This window comes from Gracilinanus agilis, chromosome 5 (assembly GCF_016433145.1).
Source record: "Gracilinanus agilis isolate LMUSP501 chromosome 5, AgileGrace, whole genome shotgun sequence".
In the NCBI taxonomy this organism is placed as follows: domain Eukaryota; kingdom Metazoa; phylum Chordata; class Mammalia; order Didelphimorphia; family Didelphidae; genus Gracilinanus; species Gracilinanus agilis.
Window position 1 is genome coordinate 207,400,041 of NC_058134.1, and position 27,492 is coordinate 207,427,532.

The 27,492-nt window shown below is 40.1% G+C and overlaps 1 protein-coding gene and 1 pseudogene across 1 annotated transcript in view; both read right to left on the minus strand.

The window, feature by feature from the left end:
- The window catches only part of CACNA2D4 (calcium voltage-gated channel auxiliary subunit alpha2delta 4), a 163,131-nt gene that overhangs the window by 108,759 nt on the left and 26,880 nt on the right, over window positions 1-27,492 (minus strand). The window contains exons 10-18 of the mRNA XM_044677413.1: window positions 22,055-22,144; window positions 21,826-21,939; window positions 21,366-21,444; window positions 20,463-20,596; window positions 17,150-17,227; window positions 16,599-16,679; window positions 15,973-16,047; window positions 10,176-10,262; window positions 7,377-7,448 (exon numbers count right to left, since the gene is read on the minus strand). Of these exons, the coding sequence (XP_044533348.1) occupies window positions 7,377-7,448; window positions 10,176-10,262; window positions 15,973-16,047; window positions 16,599-16,679; window positions 17,150-17,227; window positions 20,463-20,596; window positions 21,366-21,444; window positions 21,826-21,939; window positions 22,055-22,144 (810 nt within the window). The remainder of the gene's footprint in view (window positions 1-7,376; window positions 7,449-10,175; window positions 10,263-15,972; window positions 16,048-16,598; window positions 16,680-17,149; window positions 17,228-20,462; window positions 20,597-21,365; window positions 21,445-21,825; window positions 21,940-22,054; window positions 22,145-27,492) is intronic.
- LOC123249227 lies at window positions 4,329-5,191 on the minus strand (annotated as a pseudogene).

The following is a 27,492-nucleotide window of genomic DNA, read 5'->3' on the forward strand; positions in this document are numbered from 1 at the left end:
CCACAGTTCTAACCTATAGTGCTACTTTCCCCTGGTCCTTCTTTTCCCTCTCATTCCCTGGAACAAAGTTTTAGAAAGGACCCAGAGGGAGAGGAAGGAAGATAAGGAGGAGGAGGTTTCAATCTGTTAAATTTAGATTTCTGGGCAATTGCCTTCAGACAAAACCAGGCTGAAATTTGTGTAAAATTCCTCTCACGCATTCTTGGATGTTTCAAAAATTGGTTCCTTTATTGATCAGTTCTGCTAATCCAGTATTTCCCTTCTTAGTTTATCTATTCCAGTATTTCTCTTTACCAGACAGTGTGGGAGAGATGAGAGGAAGAGGGAAGGAGGTGATCCTATCTTGTACCACAGGAGTCCTGTTTCAGTTAATATATGAAAATGGCAAAAGGAAGGCAAAAGAATCCCTAAGAGAAATTATTGTTCAGAAACTGGGACAGGCTGAAGATGAAACACTGAGGGCAAAGTAAGAGGATGCCTAGAACTATAAGAGTAATCCCAGAATGCCCTGATCACTTGGCAATATTCAAGCCAGCCCTGGCTAAAAGAACAACTTTATACCATTCTGGGTGGCTCCGGCATGGTATTCCCTGAGTCAAATACCATTGAAGTCAGTTTTCCACAAGTCCTTGGCCAGCTTCTTGAGGCCAGCTCCAGCCTGAGCCAAATAGAGCTTGAGGTTGGTTCAATCTCAATAGCAATCTAATCTATTCCTAAGCTAACCCAGAAAAAGCAGCTTTGGGGTGTTGCAGGGAGGTTCCATTATGGCATCAGTGTCCTGAACTCTAGAAAGGTCCTAGAAAAAATACAGTCCTGACAGTCCCTGAAGCCTGTGCCAAGAATTCAACATGGGGGTAGCCTCTTAGTCCAGAAGTGGGAGGAAGGACTCCAGATAGAGCCCTTAGCTGGGAGAAATCCTAGAATCCTGTGACAAAGGCCCCGGAGAAAGTCTAGCCCTGGAGTTGCTAGAAGTCCCTTGAAGTAGGGGCCTACTTTGGCCACTATACTCAGGACTAAACTGGCTCTGACACTATTCATTTGAGGACCTAAGGAAAGGGTCCTTGATGAGCAAACCAGGAAAATTTTGACCACCATGAAGAAATACTTTGGTTTGAGAGATGGCCAAGGGGTAATTCCTTGAAGAGGATAGCAACCTCATAAATCCATGTAAAGAATCAGAGAAAAAAATGCTCTGGCCACAAAGACTAGAAGAATATACCTAGAAGACATGAAACAAGAAATAAAGAATGGAAAACCTACAGAGGAAAGAACGGTAAGGAAAACTGATACCTTAAAACAGATGTTAGAAAGCCTCACTCAAGAACTGAATGCCCGAAAAATTAGAATAGGCTAGATAGAAATAGATTCAATGAGAGAACAAGAAATATAAGAATAAAAAGAAGAATTGAAAAACAGAAGAAAATCTAAAAAATATAATATCAAAGACAACTGACCTGGAAAACAAGCATGGAGAGACAATCTAAGAATTATCAGACTATCTGGAAATTGTGATCAGGAAAGGTCTGGATACTATATTTTAGGAAATTATAAATGGAAACTTCCCAGAACTTTTAGGGAATAATTATAAGCTAAACAAACTCAAATGTTGGAGGAAGGAATCCGAAGGCAGGATTAAAGGGAAAGATGAAAGAATAAGAATCTGGCTCAGAGGTGGGGTAAGGAGAAGAAAGAGCTGCAATAAAAATGAAACCAACTATTTTGCTTATGAGATCATAAGCATCAGGCAAATTTTTTTTCGACCACTTTCTTATTTGTAAAGAGGAAGGTCATAGCAAAGATAGGAAAAAATACAAGGGAAAGGATGGAAGGAAATATACAACTAATAATCATAAGAATTAATGTGAATGGGATGAACTCACCCATAACATGGAAAAAGATACTAGAGCAGATTAAAAAACAATTCAACAATATGTTGCTTATAAGAAACATAATTGAAACACAAAGAGTCACATAAAGTTCAAATGAGGGACTAGAGCAAAATCTTTTCTGTTTTACTGAACTAAAAAAATGATAGACAAAGTTATTATTTTGCTGGACTATGTGGCTATGCATTTAGGCCTTTATATATATATATATTTAAACCCTTGTACTTCGGTATATTGTCTCATAGGTGGAAGATTGGTAAGGGTGGGCAATGGGGGTCAAGTGACTTGCCCAGGGTCACACAGCTGGGAAGTGGCTGAGGCCGGGTTTGAACCTAGGACCTCCTGTCTCTAGGCCTGACTCTCACTCCACTGAGCTACCCAGCTGCCCTATTTTTATATTTTAAAAAATTACTCAGTAGAAGTGATAAGTATTTATATAGAACCAACTATGTATCAGGTACCACACTAAATGTTTTTCATAAATATTATTTCCTTTGATCCACACAATAGCCTTAAGAGACAAGTCCTATTATTATCATCATTTTTCAGTTGCGGAAACTGAGTCAAGCAGAGATTTAAGTGACTTGCCTAGAATCACCCATTTTGTAAGCGTAATTCATCTTGATAGATTAAAATTTAAAAAAACATGCTTGCTAAGTGAAAAAAAGACCCAAAATAACAGACTATTTTAAAGTGAGAAAAAGAATAACTACCTCAAAACAAATAACTTTGACTTTAAAAAACAGAAATGTGATATTGAGGATTGATAGAGGCAGGTAGGTGGTAAAACAGAAAGACTGCCATGCCTAGAGTCAGAAAAACTTGAGTCCAAATCCAGCCTCAGATACTTATTAACTGTAACTTTGGGCAAGGCACTTAATCCTATTTGCCTCAGTTTCCTCATCTGTGGAGAAGGAAATGACCAACTACTCCAGTATCTCTGCCAAGAAAACCCCAGATGGAATCACAGAGTTGAATATGACTGAAACAAGTGAATAACAACAAATCAAAGATTGATGAGATAGATAATGACCTGTTCTTTTAATGGTTCATGACAGAATTATCTATAGATATGTGGGTATGAGACTGTGAACACTATAATGCCTTGTGTCCTTGCTATGTGGTTGGAAATTGAATTTATAGGCACAGAGGGGACAAAAGGTAAGATTTATTGCTCTGTTGGGGGAACCCAAGGCAGCTAGTTTAGAAGCATGGAAATCAGACAGTGGGGGAGCTCAGTTTTCTGTTGAGGAATTTCCCCAGCCTACCTAGTATAGGTAGAGGGAATAGCTTGCAGAATTCAGATGCTTGAACAAATAGAAATCAAGACATGGGTTTAAAAGGAATATCTCTCCTCTATTATTTTTTTGTTTGCCTTTCATGAAAATCTGTTTGTGGAGGAACTTTGAGTCTAATTGTTGCAGGCAGATGCTTGTGCTCTTTCAGCTTAGTCAGATGGGAAACAGGAGGAGGAGGAGGAGGAGAAGAAGGAGACAAGAATAGCTCTGGGGGAAGGGTGATGTTAGGAAGGGCCGATGCTAATTCTTTGAGCTGAGTAGACTTAAAAAAAAAAGTAGAGGCAAGAGCAGAGTCTAATGATTTCTTAAAATGATATTTAATGCTACCAGAATTATAATATACTAACCATATACATTTATATAGTGCTTAAAGTTCAAAAAGCATTTTTCCACAGATGTATTATGCAGTGAGTGGGTATTAAAGAAGAGGTTAATTCTTTTTTTTTCAGCTTAAAATTTACTAATCACATAAAAGCTAATACTGAGATACAAGTAGAAAATACAGTATTCAAAAATTCTGTCAGAGGCACCTGAATTAGTCTCCTAAGATTCCCCTCTCCCCCAAAATAGCACCAATAGCAGCTTCCCATTGGCATGCAAAAGATTATGCGGTGGGAAGGCTACAGAAAGAGTGGAGTAAAGGTATGGAAATCCTAACATTAGTGGACTGAACAATGGGGGAAGTTCCCATTATCTGGTAGGAAGGAGAATGGCATGAAATATTCTAAGACAGTGATGGGCAAACTTTTTAAAGAGGGGGCCAAAGGAAAGGAAATGCTCCTCTGCCAGTCTGTTTTTTAAGGCAACTCTTTTGAAGTTTCATTGTATTGTATACTACTCATTGTATTCGTCAGATTAGGAATAATGTCATGTGGCCAGATAGAACATTTTGGGGCGCCTCATCTGGCCCGCGGGCCATAGTTTGCCCATCACTGTTCTAAGAGAAACTGAATTTCATCCAAGGATGCTCATTTTGGCAAAATAATTCTGTGGTAAAGACTAGTCATCCCTAATGGACGAAGGTTCTTTGGGCTGGGAAAATATTTATCTTTGTGTAGCTCTCAGAACCTAGTACATTGATCTACATGGAAAATACATGGGAAAAGATAGCAGAATACAATTGGAAAAAAGATAGTAGAATGGACTAGAAAACAGAATTGAACAATATGTTGCTTAAAGTGTGTGTTTCTGCTTCTTTTAGATTTTATGGTGGTTCTAGCAGCTTGTTATAAACAAGCATCGGTCCTTTGAAATACTTGACAGTTTTTACTTTAAGTTCTGGTGTGGCATCTTCATCACATACAAGTACTGTTCAGGGGTGCAGCTGGGAGGCAGATGCTGTCCATGTGTGACTTACCCCCTCCTCAATGGCTTTGTCCAGTGCAAATGCCTTAATGGCCCCTGTAATTCAGATCATGACCTCTCTGGCATCCCTGACTGTGCCCACACCCACAGTCAGAGCCATTGTGGGAACTTTCAAGAGTTCCCCATTGAAGAACTGGGCAATGGCCAGGAGGGTGTCTGTGGCCAGAGTTTTCACTCAAGTCCTAGACACCAAAATTGAGCCAGGCTCATTGAAGGTGACATGCCCATTAGGGCCAACATCTCCAACAAAGAGCATGATCCCTCCAGCTTCCTTGATCTTCTCTTTCAAAGCATCACATTCCTCCTGCAGATCAGCTGCATTCCCATTCAGGATGTGGGTGTTTTCAGGGCTAATGTCAATGTGCTTGAAGAAGCTGTTGCACATGGAATGGGAGCTCTCAGGGTGGTTGTTCCCCCTGCCCCACACACTCATCCATGATAAATGCCTTCACGTACTTGAGGGTCCTCATTCTTACAGTATTCAATCAGCTTCTCATAGCACTGAAGAGGGGTGCTTCTGGTAGGAAGCCCCAAGGTGAAACACCTAACTGGCCCTGATTGAAACTGGGTGATTCGGTTTCAGATGGACTTGTCAGCCCATTCATTGGCCTGAGAGTAATTTTCCAGAATGATGAGTTTCATTGTGCCTTATCCCTGGCTCCGGGGCTCCTGCAACTCTGGAGACTGAGCGTGTGCCAAGAGGTTAAGTCTCGAAAATCTATGGTTATAGTTGATAACTTACTTCTATAAATTGCCTAAGGCTAATGTTTCATTCTGATGCCTTTTGCTGGTTTAGTGACCCCAGTGTCTGAAAGCGTTGCCACCTAATCACAGACTTGAGAGTAAAGCAAGTCCTTTCCAATACCAATAAAGACATACTTTGGAGATACTGTGAGTTTGGTTTCAGACTACTGCAATGAAGTGGGATATTACAATTAATGATATGATAAGAATATCCCAGTGCATAGAAAAGTCATGTTTACATTATACTATTAAGTATTATGTCCAAAAAAAAACCCAAACCAATGTATACACTTTAATTAAAAATACTTTATTGCTAAAAAACACTAACCATCACCTGAGCCTTCAGTGAGATATAATCGTGGTAGAGGGTCTTGCCTCAATACTGATGGCTGCCGAGGGGCGAGGGTGGTGGTTGCTGAAGGCTAGGGTGGCTGTGGCAATTTCTTAAAATAGGACAGCAGTGAAATTTTTCATGTATACTGGCTTCTTTCACCTGAACACTTAGAGGCTGTTGAAGGATTATTAAATAGTCTAATTTCAATATTGTTGGTGTCTCAAGAAATAGGAAGAGGGAGGAGAGAATGACAACAGCCAGATAGGTGGAGCAATCAGAACACACAGAACACTTCTCAAGTTCCTATCCTATATGGGTGTGGTTTGGAGAACCCTCAACCAATTACAATAGTAACCTCAAAGACTGCTAATCACACATCGCTTTGACAGATATAATAATAACGAAAAAGTTTGAAATAGTGTGAGAATTACCAAAGTGTGATACAGAGAAATGATGTGAGCATGTGCTATTGGGGAGGTAGTGCTGATAGATTACTTGATGCAGGGTTGCCACAAAGCTTCAATTTGTCAAAAACAAAGGATCTGGGAAGCACAATAAAGTAAAATGCATAAAAATGAGGTTTGCCTGTATAGAAAGACCTCCTACAACATATCTGCTAAATAGTCAGCTAGCCTTTCCTTGGAGAACTCCAGAGAAAGGCTAACTGCTATTTTCAAGGCAGCCTGTCCAACTTTTGAACAGCTCTGACTATTTGGAGTTTTATCTTTAAATTAGGCCTAGGCACCTTTCTGCAGCTTCTTTTTTTTGGAGGGGGGCAAAGTAGAACAAGCTTACTTCCTCTTCTACAGGACAGTCTTTCAGATATTTGAAGGCAGTTTTTGTTTCTCCCTTAAGTCTTATCTTTTCTAGATTAAACACCCCTGGCTACTCCAATTCATTCTCATATAGCATGCTCTTAGCCATTGGGTTTATTTTACTTTGGACATGTTCTGGCTTGTCAAAATATCCTTTTTAAATTGTGGTACCCAGATCTTATGGAGAAGGAAATGCAAATCACTCTGGGATCTTTGTCAAGACAACCCCAAATGGGGTCATAAAGATTTGGGAACAACCAAAAAATGACTGAACAAACCCAGAACAAGAACACCATAAGAAGCTCTACCAACACCATTCCTCTGTCCTATTAGCCTATTAAAAAGAAAAGAAACAAGAGTAGTCTGGAATGACTTGGGTTATTATTATGATATTTCTTACTAGCTCTTTTCTTATCTTTGGTTTAAACTCTCCATTAGCCATTTTTATTTTGTCTTTCCCAGTACAAAGACTATCTTCTTTGGCAGAGAAAACAGAAGAAAAATAAAGAGTTGTAGTTCTAATTTCTGTTTTCTCTAAACAGTTCTATCAATGTCAAATGGTCATCCTATCCTTTCTTCTTATCTCTAATATAGCTAATTCCACCCCCCCCCCAGAATTCCTTAATAGCCTCATCATTCTGATCTCTTCTCCAAAATAAATTCCTCCAGTTCCTTCTACCTGTCTCCATTGGGCATGGTTTCTAATTTCCTTATAATCCTGGCTACCTTCATCAGTATGTACTCCAGTTAATCAATATCCTTTTAAAATATAGAATCTAGTCTGGGACTTGGTACTTCAAAAAGTGTTCTGACTTGAGTAGAATAGAACCAAAGTTCCATTTCCTGATCCAGCTTTATTCTCATTACTCTGCATCAGTAGGGAAAGGTTTCCCACCCCATCCGGGACTCCAAGTCTCTACCTATACCACCTTACCCCTTTGTCCACAGGAACTTTCACATCCATAGTGAGGGAGCCAGTTTCCCCATTGATCATGGCTGTTCTTAGCTGCAAAGAGAAAAAAACACATTAAAATGTATCCTTGCTCATATAGGAGCCCTGGAGAGGATGGAGGACACTAGACATCCCAGCTCTGTGGCAGTGACAAAACTGCTCTATTCTCTTTTCTATACAGACTATATATATATATATATATACATATATATATATGCATACATGCTTAGACCTTACACATAGAATCTAGAACCAATTCTGGGATTCTTGGAGTTTATCACAATGATTTAATTCAACTAATACTAATGAAGAGCTTGCTACATGTTACACAGGCAATAAATACATCATTGGAGAACTTACGGTCCAATTATGTTGAACACACAAATAATTATGTTGCAAGGTAGAGGGTATGAAGGAGAAAAGGAGACATTTGGACAATGTTCTAGATTAACCTGAGGTGGGAGGAATCACTTTAAACTGGGGTTGGGGGAGAGTATGTGACACAGAACAAGGGAAGAGAGACTATCTTTGACCCAAAAAATGAAGAAAAAGGATCATAAGAGGAAGAAGAGATCTGCGTTAGGGTGGATTGATGGGCACGAGGCATGGCTTTTGTTTTGTTTTGCTTTCATTGTTGTAGTAAGCTCCCAGGGAAGAACTTCTAGAATACAGAACAGAACTCCTCTTCAGTTTAGAGTTTTAGAGAGCTGCCTAAACATTTAGAGATGAGAGAAAATTGTCAGGGTTGCCCAGCCAGTTTGTGTCAGAAGTGGGCCTTCTGAATTCTAAGGCTGGCTCTTCATTCACTCAGCCATGATAACAGCAAATGTTATCATGATCAAGTCCACAGAATATAATAGAAGCTCATATTTCTATGGCATTTCCCCAACTAAACCTTTGCCTTCCATCTTAGAATCAATACTCTGTATTGGTTCCAAGGTAGAAGAGTGGTTAGGGCTAGGCAATGAGGGTTAAGTGACTTGACCGGGGTCACACAGCTAGGAAGTGTCTGAGGCCACATTTGAACCCAGGATCTCCAAAATCCAGGCTTCTGAAATCTTAATCTAATGAGCCACCTGGTTGCCTCCACTTTTATGGCATTTTAAAAGAGCTTTCCCCATAACAATCCCAAGAAGATAAAGTATTATTATCCCTGTTTTACAGATGAAAAAACTGAGGTTTAGAGGGTTGAAGTATTTATCTACTGCTAGTACATGCCCTCATGTCTTGAGCCTGATCTGACCACAAATTTAGTGTTCTTTCTTCTATTCCATATTATAGTTCACACATTCTTTCATTTTATTTTATTTTAAATCCTTACTTTCTGTCATAGTAAAAATTCTAAGACAGAAGGGCAAAGGCTAGGCAAGTGAGTTGCCCAGGGTCACAGAGCTAGAAAATATCTGAGGCCAGATTTGAACCCAGGACTTCCCAACTCCAAACTTGATGCTCAATCCATTGAGCCACTTAACTGCTCTCCCACATCCTTTTAGATCACTGATATGTAGGTGACCTGCTGATACTGATTGAATTAAGCAAAAATCTAGTCTTAAGAGAAATGAGGAAAGGCCCCCATGTGTCCCGCATAACTAGATCCAGCAATTGCTGCAACTAGCTGCAGGATGGGTTCAAGAGTAGGAGATTATAACTGCGAGGGAAAAAAAAACCATTTGGGCAGTCTCCAGGTCAATCAGTCACTTTGCTTTTGGGGGAAAGAAAATGCCTTGTGTCAGGGAAATGGACTGAATTATTCATTGTAATCATGAAAATGAAGAACACTTGATTTTTATCATTCTTTCCCTCTAAAAGGCTCATGAACATTTTGTCATTCATCCTCAGAACAACCTAGAGAAAGAGGGAGGAGAGTGAGATTTTTATCTCCATTTCACAGCTTGGGAAACCAAGCAATGCGAGTGTTGGGCTCCAAGCCATGTGAAATGTCTGGGGCAGGATAAGGGAAGCCTGGAATCGAGGTATCCTCCTTTTCCTAATCATGTCACATTGAAATAGCACATTCAGACCATGCTGGCAAAACACTTTCCCCACAGCAGCCCCCACAGAAAGAAGTGGTACAAGTGTGATGATCCTGTTTTGTTTGACACATGAGGAAGCACAGGACCAGGTGGCTGGAGGGTTTTCCTTACCATCCCATAGTTAGAAAGCCTCCAAGGCAGGATCTGAATCCAGGTTTCCTGACTCCAATTGCTGAGTTCTATCCCTTACACTGATACCTCACATCCATACACTTATTTCTTTAGAACATCCATTCCTAAATTCAGATCATTTTTATTTTTGCTCCAACATTTTTTTTCAAAATACTACAGAACCCCTTTTGCCTTAAAATGGAAATTACAAGGACTTGCTGCTTGCCTGTCCTTCTGCAGAGGAGGAAATTGAACATAAAGCTTGTGTGCATGGGAACAAGGTAGTTTGTGGACATTATGGAGCAACAAAGTGGTACAGTGGAGAGAGCAGTGGTTCTGGAGTCAGAAGGACCTAAGTTCAAATCCGACCTTAGATACTTAGCTGTGTGACCCTGGGTAAGTCATGTAGCCCCTGTAAGGCTCAGTTTCTTCATCTGTAAAATGAGAATAATAATAGCACCTACTTTCCAGGTTTGTAGTGGGGATCAAATGAAGTAATAAGTGTAAGAAAATTAGCACAGTGCCTGTTACTTGGTAAGTATTCTATAAATGTTAGATAACTATTAGTATTGTTATCATTATTATTGTCATGTCGGAGCTTCTCTACCCTCTTACTGTCTCCCTTTTCCTCACTCACAATTTCATCTTGGTCTTCCCATTCAACTTCAGAGAGATCCACACTGTTGTAGTTGGGCTTGGGTTTCAGCTTCTTTCCATCTCTGTACTGGAGTGGGCAGCAAAAAACAAAAACAAAAACAAAAAAACATGAATAGGATGAAGTCCTACTTTCCCGGAGCCTCCCTAGTTACTCATGAAAGCAGAGATTCCAAAACTTTGCGAAGTTAACAATTTGATGAGTATTCATTTAACTCTGTGCAAGACACTTTATGATGTACTGAAGCAGTCTTTCAGTTGTTCCACCAACATTTATTAAGCATCTACTTTGTACCAGGGACTATGCTAAACGCAGGAGATACAAAAGGGGGCTAAAGGCAGTTCCTGTTTTCAAATGTTTAAATAAGAAATGGTCCCTCACAGGATAAAGACTTTGCCCTTTGTCTGGTCAGCAGTATGGAGCCATGAAAAGTTTTTGTTTTAGAAAAGAAGTGAAATGAGGTTCTTTTTGTGGCGGTAAAGAACTGGAAGCTAAGAGAGTGACCATAAATTGGGGAATGGCTGAACAAATGGTGGCACATGAATGTAAGGGAAAACTATTGTACTACAACAAATAATGGAAGGGGTTTCTGTCAAGGAAACTTGGGAAGATTCATATGAACAAATGCAGTGAAGTAGACAGAACCAGAACAATTTAAACAATAAAAACAACCTTGTAAAAACAAACACCTTTGAAAGAATTAAGAATCAATGTAATATATAACTAAATGAAGAAATGCTCTAGATCGGTGATGGGCAAACTATGGCCCACGGGCCAGATTGGGGGGGGCCTTGAAATGTTCTATCTGGCCGGGACATTATTCCTAATCTGATGAATACAATGTGTAGGATACAATACAATGAAACTTTGAAAGAGTTGCCTTAGAACAGATTGACAGATAGTATTTCCTTTCCTTTGGCCCCCTCTTTACAAAGTTTGCCCATCACTGCTCAAGATCATTATTGATTAGAGAAATGCAAATCAAAACAATTCAAAGATCTCATCTCATGTCTATCAGATTAGCTAAAACAATAGAAGGGGAAAATAACAAATGTTGGAAGGGATGTGGAAAAATGGGGACACTAATACGCTGTTGCTAGAACTATGAACTAGTCCAACCATTTGGGGAGCAATCTGGAATTATGTCCAAAGAGTTATAACACTGTTTATACCCTTTGACCTAGCAATGCCACTATTGAGTTAATTTCTTAAGATGATCAGGGAAAAAGGAAAAGAACCTATAAGTTCTAAAATATTTATAGCAGCTTTCTTTGTAGTGGCAAAGAACTAGAAATTGAAGGAATGCCCATTAACTAGGAAAAATCAAGACACCTAGATAGATGGCTCAGTGGATAGAGAGCCAGGACTGGAGATAAATCCTGGATTAAATATGACATCAGTTTCTTAACTTTGCGACCCTGGGCAAAGTCACTTAACTTGAATTGCCTAGCCTTCTCTTCTGCCTTGGAACTGATACTTAGTATTGATGGAAGAGGGTGATCCCATTGAGATGACCAGTGCCTGAGGGCTCTGGTGAGTGTCATTTGTCTTGATTAGGGAGAATGCCCTTGGACCAATTAGCCCTACAGCTGTATATAATATGCCTTCTCCCTTAGGGATAGGACACACTCCTACTTCAGAAAGAAGACCACATACCTACTCCCTAGAGGAGAGGAGCCCACAGGGTGTGTTGCCCTCAGACCACAATAAAGTCCTGTTTTACTGGCTATGGAGAAGGTTTGAGACAGAGTTCTTTCAAGAATGATACCAATCAACACTTCGCCTGCATCAGTACTGATCTTAAGACAGAAGGTAAGGGTTTAAGAAAACAACCATAGCCAAAAGGAATGGCTAAACAAGTTGTGGCTTATGATTGTGATGGAATATTACTGTGTCATAAGAAATGACAAGCAGGTTAATTTAATTTAATTTAAAAACATTTTTTAAGCCCTTACCTTGCATCTTGGAGTCAATACTGTATATTTGCTCCAAGGCAGAAGAGTGGTAAGGATAGGCAATGGGGGTCAAGTGACTTGCCCAGGGTCACACAGCTGGGAAGTGTCTGAGGTCAGATTTGAACCCAGGACCTCCCATCTCTAGGTCTGGCTCTCAATCCACTGAGCTACCTAGCTGCCCCCAAGCAGGCTAAGTTTAGAAAAACATGGAAAGACCTCCATGACATTATGAAGACTGAAACAAGCAGAACCAAGAGAACATTATATACACCAACACTAACCTAAATATTGTTTGAGGAATGACTTGTGTATGCCCCTTCCATAGAAAGAACTGATCAATGGAAACAAGCAAGATATAGTTTTCTATCTATATCTATATCATTCTGTTAAATGAAGCTTCTCTAGAGCAGAGAATGAAGGGAGGCTGGGAGGTATCTAGGAATTTAAATGTTAAAAACAAATTCATTCATTAAAAAAATGGAATCAGGGGGGCAGCTGGGTATCTCAGTGGATTGAGAGCCAGGCCTAGAGATGGGAGGTCCTACATTCAAATCTGACCTCAAACACTTCCCAGCTGTGTGACCCTGGGCAAGTCACTTAACTTGCCTAGCCCTTACCACTCTTCTGCCTTGGAGCCAATACACAGTATTGACCAAGATGGAAGGTAAGGGTTTAAAAAAATGGAATCAGCTCAATGACCAACCATGATTCTGGAGGACAAATAATGAAAAATATCCTCCTCCTGACAGAGAAGTTATGAATGTAATGTTTTAGACATTCTCAGATATGAAGACAGAGCTATAAATTCTTAGACACAGCCTGTATGGAATTTGCTTTGTTTTGCTCCTGAGGGTTTTGTCTTTGTCTTTGTCTTCTTCTTTTTTTTTTTTTTTTTTTGGTATAGGATAGTGTTAGGAAGAAAAAAGAAATGCTTGTTAATTAAAATGGAAAGAAATTCTCTGCATAGGGAAGATTAGTCTGACTATAATAGTGTTAAGGGGGAATGACCTACAGGTGGGAACAATTGTAAAAGAGATGAATGCCATTAGCTGGATAGTAAGTAAAGCCTGTTAAATAATCCATACTTTACAGTATTTCAAGGTTTACAAAATGCTTTCCTTTCAACGACCACATGTGGCATCTAATGGAATTAATATTATGCCTGTTTTGCTGATGAGGAAACTGAGATTCAGAGCTTATTCCATTTCTCTTGTTTATACAACTAATAAGTGCCAGAGCCACGATTTGAACTAAGTTAAACACTTTCCCTCTCCTCCTACCCACCCTTCATGCTCTAGTACACCATATTAGAGTCGTGGCAGCGAGAATAAAGAAGAGAGAACAGACTGAGCACTAGTTCTGCCCCAAGACTGAATTAGCTTTTGGGGCAGTTCCATCACTTTTTTGTCTCGTATTGAGAAAGAACTTGATAGGCTGCAATATTGGGTCAAAATTAGGATTAGGGACTGGACCTGTGATTTCACTGATATAGGGAAGCCTCAGAGAAGGAAACTCCCTCTGTCAATGCAGGTCAGCGCCTTCTTTTCAACTTGTTATCTTCAAGAGTTGCTTAGAGCATTGAGAGATTAAGTGACTTGCCCAGGGTCACACAGCATGTGTCTGAGAGAATTTATTTTTTATACAGAATTATCTCTATTTTTGAACTCTCTTTGAGGCTCAGATTCATCGTTCATTCCTTTGTTCCTAGAGAATTCAGAGAAATGCCTAACCTTGGAAAATCTCCCATTGTAGGCAAGGTGGAGACCTGCTCCTTTATCTATAATCAAGAACTCTCTCTGAGGCATTTGAAAGTGTAAACTCTTCTTTATCCTTGCTAAATATATCATCTAGATTTGGGGTAACCTGGTCCTTAAATAAGAGAAAGAGCCACTGAAAATCTGCTTGAGTCAATTTCTATTTTCTATTTTTCTTTAAATCCTTTAAACCCTTTCATCTTATACTCAATATTGTGCATTTGTTTCAAGGCAGAAGAGTGGTAAAAACTAAGCAATGGGAATTAAGTGACTTGGTCAAGGTCACGAGACTAGGAAGTATCCGAGGTCAGGTTTGAACTGAGGACCTCCTGTTGTTGGGCCTTGGCTCTCAATCCACCGAGCCATTTAGCTGCCCCCAAATTATATTTTCTAGCCAAAGATCACTGGAGCAAACGGCTTCAAAAGCTCCCTGACATCCATTTTCTTAACATGCCAGAGAAGGGTATGTTGTCCATGTTTCTCTAGCACTTGGACTTTGACCCATTTGAAAGTATGGTGGGATAAGCCATGTTTCCCTTGCTGGTGAAAGCTGGAGGTGTCCTTATTTAAGCCAAGACCCCCCTCCCCTGTATTAAAGTAATGAGGGAAGAGTTGAGGTCTCAAAGTCTGTCTCCTCATTGGGAATATCCACCTATAGGTTTAAGGGTCATGCTTTCTGGCCAATCAGAAAGAGGAGACAGCTTCCTATAAAAGCCAAAGTCAGGCTGGACTGAGCATCTTTTGTGGAAGAAGCCGGTGAAAGATCCCTTCTTTGTCAGCAGATGCATGCGTCTGTTCTGGGGGAAATGCTTTCATATTCGATATTGGTTTAAATATTGGTTTAAATATCAGGTTAAAATACCTGAACCAGGTCTTCCTGGCTTTGAGACCATCTCTCTAATCAGCATTCTCTCAAATTTAATACAATGAAATCTAATAGGGATTGATGCAAAGTATTGAGTTAAAAAACCTCAAAACCTCACCTTTCTAAGTCCAAGATTGGGGAGGCATGGCTAGACGGTAATTCAGCGAGAAAGATCTAGAGCTTGCAAACTCTATATGTAGGAGGTTAATGTAATTTCAGACTGTATTAAGAGAGGAAGAGCATCCTGCAGTAAGGATAATTTCACTGTTCTCTTTCCTGGTTGGACCATAAATAATATAATGCCCTGTTGTGGGAGCCATATTTTAGCAAAGAAAGCTGCAATGAGGATGATGGAAGATCATGGGCAAAAGCCATATAATGGTCTGGGGATCCTCATGAAAAGAGAAGAAGACTGGGCATGGCTTTATAGGGAGCGTAGACTTGTATTGTTTGGCTCCGGAGTGAAGAACTGGAAGAAAAGAGTGAAAGTTGGAAAGAAGAAAATTTAGGTTTGATACCAGGAAAAGCCTCCTAATAATTCAAGCTACCTGGAAGTAGGAGGCTCTTTTTCCTCCTTATTCCCTGTGTGAGATCTTTAAGGAAAGGCTGAGCATCCTTCTGACAGTTATACTGCGGAGAGAATCCTTTTTGAGGAATGGGTTGTGCTAGATGGTCTCTGAATTCCTTCTAATTCTGAACTTGTGATTCTGTGAATTTTCAGTCGATTAAAACTCCACTGTCTTTCTGTCATGGGCTGCCTCTGGACCGATACATGTATATTGAATATTCATGACATACTAACATTTTCCCCACAGAATGGCAGCCCTCCCAGGGCATGTTCTGGTTATATAATTGCTGGATCCCCAGAGGGGAAGTACAGTGATGTAAGTAGGTTATGGAAATAGAAGCATGAAGAGCCGAGGGACTGCATGCTAGGGGATGTCTGCATCTCATAATTTAGCACTTAGGTATATATTCTCTTGAAAGGCTCATTGGTTTTTTTTTTTTCATGCTCTAGTCTTATATTTAAACCAGGTAATCAGCTTCTAGAGGGAAGAGTCTATGCCTCATATTTTCTTATATCCCTTACAATGTTTAGTGCAATATTGGGGACATGATAGCTACTCAAAAACCACTGATGACCTGATTCCATGAACTACCCCAACTGCCCAGGTGTGGGTCTCAAAGCACAGACATGTACCTACCAAAGGTCGCAGGTCAGGATGTGAAAGGATGTATCCGTTGTTAGTGTTGAGAAAGGCATAACCGTGCACCCCTAGCTGGAAAAGAAAGGTGTGACATGTATTTGTCTTGCTCTTTCAATTGGGTAGTTGGGATGGATGTAGACAGCATCACCATAGTTGGATACGAGGAAATAGAGCTCTTGATGGAGTAGACCCGTTCCTAGCCTCTTTGGTGTAAATGTTCTTTTCATATTCTATACTTAGATCTAAGGGGAATAATGACAATATTATATCTTCTCCTAAAATTTTTCCTGCCAGGAGCTCCAAGAGCTTTTGGGCTATCATTTCATTTATTCTCATAAAAGATTATAAATTAGGGGAAAGAAAGTGAGGAAACAGACTCAGAAGGGAAAGAACTTGGCTAAGTGCTTGCAAGTCAGAAGCAGGTTAGCCCCAAGCTCTAATTCCCTGATATTTCTTTAGATAAATAGATGGAGGGGAACTCAGCTTTTGCCTAGATCTGGCTGCTTCTGCTTAGAGATATTGATAGAGTCTAAGGCTGCAAAGTCAAAATGGAGTGATTTGCACAATAGTTGAGTATTTTCCTTATGAGGGAGCCAGCACTTTGCCCCAGCCCAGGAGCTTACCTTATATCGGGGAGCCAGCTTCAGCAGCTCTCTAAGAGGCACATCCGAACCCACCACACCCAGGAGGATGCCATGAGATCTCTGCAAGGGTAAACACTAGAGTTAAATTTTGGTTCAAGTCAGTAATACTTGTTAAATCTCTCTGATGTGCAGAGCACCATGGAAGTGGAGCTTGGGGGAGATACAAAATTTAGATTAAGCCCCTGCCTTCAGAGGACTTATAGTCTAATCTGGAGATTGGAAGGGTCAGTTAGTCATCTTCCGTGGACAAAGATTAGACTAAAAACTTGGCTTTTCTATGTTCTAGAAGGGACTTTTGGACACTCTTAGTTTTACTTTCTCAGAATTAAATCTTGGGGCCAAAATTAGGATCAGCAGAATAAGCTTGTCTCTTGTGGGTTCCGCCCAAAAGAGGGTGTGGAGATATTTGTTAGATCCTAGCAATTGAATATCGAGCTATAAAATCTAATCAGCAATCCGCTATGGTCATTTCGGTAGACCTGCCCACCATAACATGCTCTACCTGTAGGAGTCCTGGGCCTGCTACTTACTGTCTCATTCTTTTTGCTGAAGACTGGCATGGCCACTGTGGTCATAAGCAATAGACTCTGGGGCTGCAATGCAAAGAGCTGCCAAGGAGAAAAGGGCAAAAATCAAGAGGTTAAGACTGAGAAATTCCACAGGTGCCCAAATCAAGGACATTCGTGCTGCTGCAGAGGAGATGGCACCGATGGCAATTACGGAGATGCCACCTCTGCTATGGATGAGGAAGAGAGGCAGTAAGTCTGGTTCAAGAAGGTGACTGCCATCCTGCTAATCAGGAGTGGCAGAACCGATGCCGCATCTCAAACAAATTTGAAGTTCTTAGCGAGGAAATGCCAATAGATCTGAGATTCAAGGGAGGGGGGGGATCATTTACAATCTGCTTTAGTCAAAGCACAGACACAAATCTCAGAATCTCAGTACTCTCAGCCAAGCTCACATCCCAAATGTTGAAAGCCTTCTGAAGTACTGGCAACACACAAGTGATTTTTGTGGAATACAGATGGGACATACATATACAGAAAATAACAAAGATGTACCACCATGTGAGCACCCAAAGAATCCCATATTTAAGTGTAGATCAAACACATGGACATTCTGCAGGTACAAACCACAGCACGAACACAATCAAAGGAAAAATCGTACCAACACTGGCTTGGGAACTACCTATTAGAGAAACCTACTTATATATTAAGCCACAGCAACACAAATACATGTCACTAGACAGCCAAGTGTTCCACTAATCACTCAGTCATAGGACATACATATATAAATACCATCTCTTTCCCTCCACTTAAGACCCAAGATTTGGGGTCTTCCTCGACAAACCAGACCATGTCAGGGAATGCCTGACTTTCCATCTCACCTGCCATACTAACACTTCACTGAGGTCTCTTCCACTGCTCAGAGAAAGAAATTTACACCTTTTTTTTTGGCAATAGAAAGATTCCTAGAAAGTTGTGTGATGGGAGATCTTTTACAAATGGAATCACATTCTGAATTTACTTGTAGTTAGTCCTTTGAGGAAATCGCAATGAGTTCTTTTGGAAGATAAAGAATACTTTGTGATGTGTCTCCCCAATTTGTCTGGTTTGTAGATGAATGTTTTCCATGCCTGGCTTATTTTCAGTTGGTGGCACATTTATATATCATATGGCCTGGCCTAATGTCAAGGGACTGGACTATGAATCTATGAAAAGGAAGCATTTCTCCCCTTTTTTTAGTTTTTGAAGCATTTGTCTAGACAGTATTAGCCTTATTCTTCCTCTTGTCTGGCCCTCTCTAATGGGATCAGGGACAAAAACCCATGTTTACTGGCACTCTGCACCTGATACAAAATTCTAATCCATTCCTTTCCCTGCTAACTATGGACATCTGCCAAAGTGGGAGCACATGTGTGCCTCACATCTGTTAATACAGAGGCAAAGCCCTAGGGTTGCATTAACTAAGGTCATTCCCAAAATTCACATAGAAGGCTCAGAAAAGGAAGGCACAAACCAGAGAAAGGAAGGAGAGAATGGGGTTTCCAGGAGAAAAAATCCAGGAGAATTAAAAAAAAATTGTAGATAGGTAAAGGAAGAGAAATGGCTATATTTTTAAGATAAAGGTAAAGGTATATCAGCTATAGCAGAAGAAGAAAAAAGGAGAAACATTGATAAGGAGCCTTTTTAATATGATAGAAAAGCTTAGGCAGACAATGTCTAGAACCATGTCCTTAAGTTATAAGGCAACATAGCTTCCTCCTCTGACATAGGACCTGATCTTCCCGGGTTCCTCTTCCCTGCTTCACCTTAGGGGCTGGCCACTGGCTGATAAAGATCCTACAATTCCAAATTTGCCCATCACACTCCTTCTGACTCATTGTTCATGAACCCAGGGGCAACTATTTCCTTGACAGTTCCCCCATCACACAGACACACAGACATTTACACAGGAAGGAAAAACCACACTTAGTGCACTAGAGAGGTTGTTACCTCCTCAGACTGTGGCAGCTTAGGTACAGCATGGATGAAGGGAGGAGCAAATAATGTGAGAAAAAGGAAAGCATGAAATATGGTGGCAGAGGAGACTAAGCAAAATGAAGATGCCTTCAATGAGTCAATAAATATTTATGGAACACTTCCTATTGAGCAACATTAAGATCATGAACAATTTGGGCAGAAACTGGTCCAGATGAGGTAAGCATCTTCCCATCCCAAGGAAGAGTGCACCATGGGAACAGCAGGTGAACAATGTTAGGAAAACATCTTCAAGACCCTACCCTTTGGGACTAGTGTCTTATAGGTAGATTCATCAGACTATGAGGCAGAATAAACAACTTTATTCACAATGAAGAAATAAGAGGCAAGAAAATCCTTGCCTTTGGTCAATTAATCAAGTATTTACTAAATACTTGTACTATGTACCCGGTGCTTGCTAGGGATACAAGTACAACACAAACAACTGGTAAGGAACTTATTTGTAGCATGTCATAAACAAAACTGGATGGAAACCTGATGATCTTCTCTTTTACTAACACATGTTAAGTAACCTCTTTTTCTAAGGAGGAGGCTGCCTAGGTATTAGGTCTGCCTTGGAGAGATCCAAGAGGGTACCTCCTTCCATACTTCAAATCTCTCCTCCACAACACCACTTGAGACTTCAGCCATAAAGATTAATTTTTTAATCTTCTAGAGCAGGGGTTGGCAATGTATGGCTCTTTCTGCAGGAGCCATAAAGTCAAATTTTTTTCAGGTGCTGTTACAGGAGCGGCACTGTGAGCACTGTACGGCTCTCATGAAATTACATTTTAAAAAATGTGGCATTTATGGCTCTCATGGCCAAAAAGGTTGTCGACCCCTAGTCTAGAGGAAGAGTGAGGAACTTCTTTTAAAATACTCTCAGGAAGAGCAGTCCATTAAACTGACATCTGGCTCTATCTCTTTAATGTCACTGAATTTATCTAATATGAGAGAATACCTAGAAGATTATGAATTTTGATGTGGGGAAGAGGTAGAGAAAAATGTCAGCACAAGGTATAGCTCAGAGAAGATTGGTCCGAGTGGTGTGCTAGGGTAGTGAGCCTCTAAATAGCTATAGAGCATCACTGGGGTTCCTAGGATCCTGGGGTGGGAAGAGATGCCAGGAGGCAGAAGAGGAACCCCAATGAGAGGAACTGGAGAGCAGTGATGGCAAACTTCAAAACTTTATCCAGGGCAAACTCTACTCGCCTGCTTCTTGTCTTGGGAATCCAGATTTTCTGTGTGTGGCTAAGTAGAAGGGATAATCATGAGCCTCAATTCACTGCCTTTGAAATAGTTTCTATTCTCTGAGACCCCTTACCTTGCTGTCCATGTATGCTTCAGTCCAGATGATGTCGTGGTCATGGTTAATGACCATGGGGCGGCTGAGCACATGCAAGTACTCCATTACGTTTTCCTGGACGTCTGCCAGGGTGGAGATCTGGGTGTAGTAGCCTAAGGAGAAGAAAGAGCCCCTCAATCACCTCCAGCCTTTCTCTCACCTTTTCATACATCTGGTTGGGGATTAGTTTGGGCATGGAATGGAGCAGGAGAAGGAACTGGAGGGGCAACTGGACTCAGGGCAGTCTCCGAAGATTGCAAAGGCAGAGTTTTTATATGAAAGGTAATTATAAACAGAATGGAGACTGTGGTTGCCCTTTTTATTAAGTTCTGAACCGGAGAAAGTGGGATAAATTTCATTAACCAATTAATCAATAAACATTTATCGGGCATCTACGAGCATTCGCTAGATGGCACAGTAGATAGAGTGCCAGGTCAATGATCAGGAAGAATTCTTATTCCTGAGTTCAAATCTGACCTCTGTGTGTGTGTGTGTGTGTATGCATGTGTATATGCAATAATTGTATATATAAATATGCATGTATATAATATACATACATACACAGATATGTATGTGTTGTGTATATATACATATGTACACAGCTATGTGTATATATATACATATATATAACTCCTTCTTAGCTCTGTAACCTTGAGTAACTCACTTAACCCTGTTTGCCTCAGTTTCCTCATCTGTAAAAACCCAATAACATCCCCCATTAAACTCTACTTACTCATTCCTATCTCCTTTGATAGAAGTCTGTTCTTACCATTTCTGCTTAGTGGGCTGTTATTATGGCTGGTCCCATGTCTGAACTCTAGTTAAAAAGAACCTTTCATTGCTTGTGTTGACTTGAAGACCCTCTAATATTTGGCTCCATACCTTTGTTGTTGCATGCAATCCACTTCATCCTGTCAGCAAAAGTGACTTCTCTTCCAATGAGATAAGTAAAAACTCGGACCTGATCAAGAGGAAGAAAATAAAAAAGACCTAGATTGCCCGGGTTTTCTGAGTTAATCAATCAGCCAAGATATAACTTCTGGCTTTATTATTATTATTGCTTACTTACTTAGCACTTAAATATTAAGTAAAATGTTTTATAATTTTTAAACTCTCAATGCTTCTCCTGTCTTCTCCCATCCCCTTCTCCCATTTCCCCAATATGGAGAATAGAAAACTGAAATATTGAAAAAGCTGGTGAAAAAGCTTCTGACTAAAGAAGAAATTGAGGATGGGGAGCCAGAGGGTCCTTGCATTCTTTTCTGCTCCACCTTCTAGACCAGCATCCTCTAGATCAATGGTGGCAATTATCCCCCTACCCTTTCCCCATTTAGAAATTAACCTTGCGATCAGGCCAATTATACTTTTCAAATACAATCTCATAGTCCTCCACTGCCCCGTCGGTGATCAGCATGATGGCTTGGTTACAAAGGCCTCCTCGTCCATCTTCTCGGAACTGTAAGGGGGAGGGCAAGGGAAGGAAATGGAAAACCCACAATATTACATTTCCTTTGTTCTCCCTGGTTTCTTTTCCATACTTCCCCCCACCACATCCAACATGGTGCCTTCACCTGCATCAGGATCTTGAAGGCTTCACTCAGGGCTTTGTTCACAATCCCCACACCCTTGACCATCAGCTCTTCTACAAGCTGCTTGAAATGCTGGCAAAAGAAGAGGGAGAGAGAAAAACCACACCAAGTTGAATCATCTAGAAACAGCACAAGAACAGGGCAGGAGGAATCAAGCCATCTGTGACTAGCCTGGGGAAGACCAAACTGGTACTGAGACTAAGGCTTCACCAATGACTAGTTACAGTGACTAATTTATCAACATATTCAATTAGCTGTTTCCCAAACACATTGGTCATGAGAATGAGGAGTGAGGGTGCAAATGGCTCATTAGTAATACTCTCCTAAGAGATGACCAGCCTGAGTCAGCATCTACTCACCTTTTGTGTAGTTTCAGGTCAATGATAGTCATGACATCTCCAGAGCACTCTGTAATTTTGGTCTATTATAGAGGGAATGCCCCGAGGCAGCAAAGGGTTCAATAGTGGGACCAGGTTGGAAACAAAGGTAGAAGGAAGAGTAAACCCCAAATCTCTTGTCCTCTAATCCATTGTTTTCTCTACCAAATTTGCATGCAAACTCACATTTGGGAATTTGTCCAAAATCCCATATGGGTTATCCCCCAAAATTTAGTTTTTTTTTTTTTTTTTAAACCCTTGTACTTCGGTGTATTGTCTCATAGGTGGAAGATTGGTAAGGGTGGGCAATGGGGTTCAAGTGACTTGCCCAGGTCACACAGCTGGGAAGTGGCTGAGGCCGGGTTTGAACCTAGGACCTCCTGTCTCTAGGCTCGACTCTCACTCCACTGAGCTACCCAGCTGCCCCCCCAAAATTTAGTTTTAAGCTTTAATGGCTTATACTTTTGGGACAACACACACATTTATATGTACACACATGCATACATATGTCCACATGTTTATAAACATGTTTATGTACACACACTTACCCACATACACATTTGTATATTGCATACACATATATATTCATATATATTTATTCATATTTTACATATGTATGCAATATACACATGTCATATATATTCATATACACACATTTATTTGTATAGATGTATCCAAAATTATACTTTACTTATTTTCTTTTTTTGAGAGTTTTGTTTATGCATTTTCTAAACCACTGACATTTATGGATCTCGCAGTTCCTTTTCTCTCATTAGCATAACCCTCTCGCCACAAAGAACAATTAAGTAAAAATGACAGAGACTATATCTGGCAGGATATGCTGCAACATTTATCATCTATAGTCCCTCCTATGCTTCTTCTAAGAAGAACAGCATCTCTCTACCCTGAACTAACATTTGAAAAAGAGCTTCTCTCAAGAGTCCAAGTTAATTGGTTTTAATTTCTCCTCCTCTCTTTTACCCTTTTACCCTTAGGTGCCCTTATTTAGAGATTCATGAAAATCTTGGGAGCTGGAAGGGGCCATAAATTACCAGTGCCACCCCTTCATTTTATAAATGAGGAAACTAAGGGTTAGGGACTTGGCCAAGTTACACCAAGAGAGGCAGAAACGGGACTATGCATTTTAGGTCAGTGACTGTTTTTTGACAAAAAAAAAAAAAAAAAAAAAAAAAAAAAAAAAAAGACTAAAATGGTCCCAAAACCCAATGCAGGAAAGAGAAGGTGGAGTGATAAGTACTACCTAGATATTTACAAATTGGATGATCAGTCTGTGAGTTCATTGATGTATTCAACAAATATTGATTAGGCTTTTACTCTATGCAGAGTATTCTGCTGGACACATCAAAATATCTCTAATTTCATAGAGAATGGGAGTACTTTCTCCACCTTAAGCCTCCCCCATCCCATACACAGTACAGAGACCCTCAAAATATATATAATTTCATGGGGGAGGGCATAGGTGCTTTTTCTACCACCCCCTTCAAACACAGAGTGCAGAGATCCTCTAAGCCTAGAAGAAGATGCTTATGAGATGCTGAAATAAAGAAATTCATCACCAGTGGTGATGAGGTCCTGGAACAACAGAGCCCATCATTGTGCCCATACTTGGAGACTTTCCAGAAGCTTGGGGTGCTTCGCTAGAGTTTGTGTTCCACTTTGAGAATACAGCTGGGGGAGATTTAAGATTAAACAAAGCTCCACATCCTACTTTCATGGAATTTTTAATCTCATAGTCAACTAGAATCTTACAAATTGACTATTCTAATTAAGAAATGTGAAATTTGTCTTCATTTCTTCTCCTCTAGAGAAGCACTTGCTCTTTGCTTTGGGCAAATGGGTAGTTGGTTTGCCAAAGAGCAGTGTTGCAATCTTTACAGAAAATTATGCAACCTTTTATCACATGAGAATAAATGCAAGTTTGAGAGAGAAACAGAATCACCACTAATCTAACACTACAGAGAAAGCATTTGCCCTAGTGTGGACACTGTGGGTAGCTGAGAAAGCTAAAGCAACGCCATGTTGTCTTACTTCCTCTGTTTTGCTTTTGACATTGCAATCCCAACCCTCTTTACTGTAAACAGCAGGGACTGCCCTATCTTCTAAGGATTATATGAAAAATAGTGAACTTGAAGAGCCTTTCCTGTCCAACAACAGGCTCTATCTAATCAATGGATTCTCCTTCTTTTCCTAGTCTGGGAGGCTCCCAGCAACAACCCTGTCTTATCCTTGAATTCAAGCATAAATGTCTGAATTACCGTCATCAGTAATTCACCATTTGGGTGAAATGCCAAGACCTGCTCAAAGGGAGTGTAGTGATCTGAGAAGTGCTACAGATGTCTGTGTCTAGGATAGTTGGGATAACCTTGCATTGGTGAAGGCAGGATCCTCTTCACTTAGTTTCCCCATTGTGTGGTTTCCTTTTTGAACAGGAATGTTTCCCCACTGGTTATGGTTTGGGGCTCTGGTTTGGCTTGTGGTGGCACTGACAGTTTGACCCACAACACTCACCTCTCGATTGTCTCTATCAGCCTGGACGAGAATTCCTTTAAAACAAGGTTCCACATAATGAATATAATCATTGTACTGTAGCCAGTAGGAAGGAACGATGCAGAGGAAAGGAAGAGAATGAAACGAGGTCAGTTGAATCGATCTCCAATGAAGCTTAGGCTGTCTGTAGAATCAAACTCAGCCAGGTAACCTGGGGACCCTTGTGCCTTGCTGCCCTTTGCCAAACTTTGCTTGGCATGTGAGTCCTGGACATTCTCTCTACCCACCTGACATTACAGAAATTTGCCTTAATATGGGTGTTGTCTCACCTTGGAAAAACTGAGAAAAACAACTCCTGCTGAGCAAATTTACACAGCAATGACTCGAGAGGAGGCATGATATAGTAAATAGATATAGTAAGTAGACCCTTAGAGTCAGACCAAAAACTAAGTCCTGATTTGGACACTTTGTGACCCTGGACAAATCTCTTAACTTCCCAGTATTCTGGCAACTCTTTAAGACTATAAATTGCAGATATTTTGCTAATCTGCAGTAACTGAGGGAATTCTCTATCCTAACGAAATTATAGAGCTGGACTAAAAGGGGAAAAAACCAAGCAAATTATTAGATTCAAATTAACTTTTAACATTAATGATAAAGGACCCTTCAATTAGAAATCAATTAGCATTATATATTAAGAGCTAGGAGAAACCCAAGGGTCATCTAGTTCAGTGGTATTAAACTGAAATTGAAATGGAACCACTAAATCATACAAAAGGATCCGTGAGCTACACATTGACTTAGAAAAACATATATTTACATAATCAATGTTCTATTTCATTTTTAGTGACATTATTTTTCTAAATATACTCCAATTACATTTAAAACTGATTCTGGCAGCACTAGTTGCATTTATCTTCCCCATATATTGATACCTCCGATTTAGTTCAGTCCTCTCATTTTTTAGATGAGGAAACTGAGGCCAGGAATTTACCTAAAGTCATACACTACTAAGTGACTAGGTTAGGATACAAACTCCAGGCCTCTGGTTCCTATTCCAGAGCTTTTTCAACCACACCACCATCTCAAAGCAATTTATGTGCAATATTCCATTTATAACTATATCAGCTTAGGTATAGGTGGCGGTATGTGACTTACCTATTTCTGCTTTTACCTAATCTTAAGCATAGAATCTTCAGATAAAACATGTCTTGGCACTCTTACTTCTTATTCCTCAAAGGCTAAAGTAGTCCTGCAACAATAGGGGAGATGACCTCTCATCTCCTTCCTAACTCCCTATCCTGAGTCTATCTTTTTTTTTTAAATTGCTATGGGTTTGAAGAAGATCTTTTGCTTATTAAATAGGGAAGGGAATATGAATTAACCTTTTCTTATACAGTAAAAAATTAATTCTAAGAGTCACTTTGGTATTTTTAATTTATTTTTGGCATGTCAGAAAAGGGGAGACATCCAAAAATAGTACAATGGACTACATAGATTCTGACTAGTATCAGCAATGATAATATCAAGAATGAATGCTTTCCGTTTGTATAGCTCTTCTAATCAGAGAAGGCTAGGGATGGAGTGATGAGGAGATAGTTGCAGTTCTATGATAGGAGGAGTATATATATTCTTTTCTAGTGAATGGCAGAAACTTAATGAGTATATCATTTCCATGACTACTACAGTTATAGAAGTAGGGATACAATATGGGCTTGGGTATTAGGACTTAAAAATGATAAAAAGCTGGAAAAGGTGATGTTTGAGGAAAATATCATAGATCTGGAGGATCTATTTATTCTCTGTCCAATCAATCATTCACCCTAAAATAAGACTAACCAGTAGGAAGATTCTGAAGTCAGTAAGATTTGATTTTGGCACTCTCTTCCCTTACCAAATACCCAATGTTTCCATAATACCAGTAATAACTATTATTAGTATCTAATTAGTACTTAGTTATTAGTATCTGACTAATTCTGATAATGCTGATTATTAGTATTACAGAAACATGGATATTTAGTGAGTCAATTTACAGAATGCTTTCTTTACTATTGCCCTTTGAGAAAGCTAGGACATGATGCTTCTTAGCTTCCTAGTAGTGTGCTACCTGGAGCTGACTTCCTCCAATAGGAGCCTTCCTCTGAATGTTTCTCCTCTCACTCTTACTCCAACTGTTTGTCCCTCGCTCCCTCTTGCTGATATATGTGATAATGAACAATGGTATTAATGAGTTAATGTCTTGACCCTCCTGGGCATCATCAGGAACTTTTCGGAGACTGCCTTTTCTCAAAGGATGGGATCTTGGCGCTTTCAGACATTGCGCTATGGTGTAGGAAAGCCTTCCACTGACCTTTGTTAAAGGGATAGCTGCCTACATGTAAACCTCACCTAGGTCCCAGTTCCTTTTCCCCATTCCTCTGCACATTTATCACAACTGCTCTGTAACTCCTCCTTCTCTCTCTCTCTCTCTCTCTCTCTCTCTCTCTCTCTCTCTCTCTCTCTCTCTCTCTCTCTCTCTCTCTCTTTCTCTCTCTC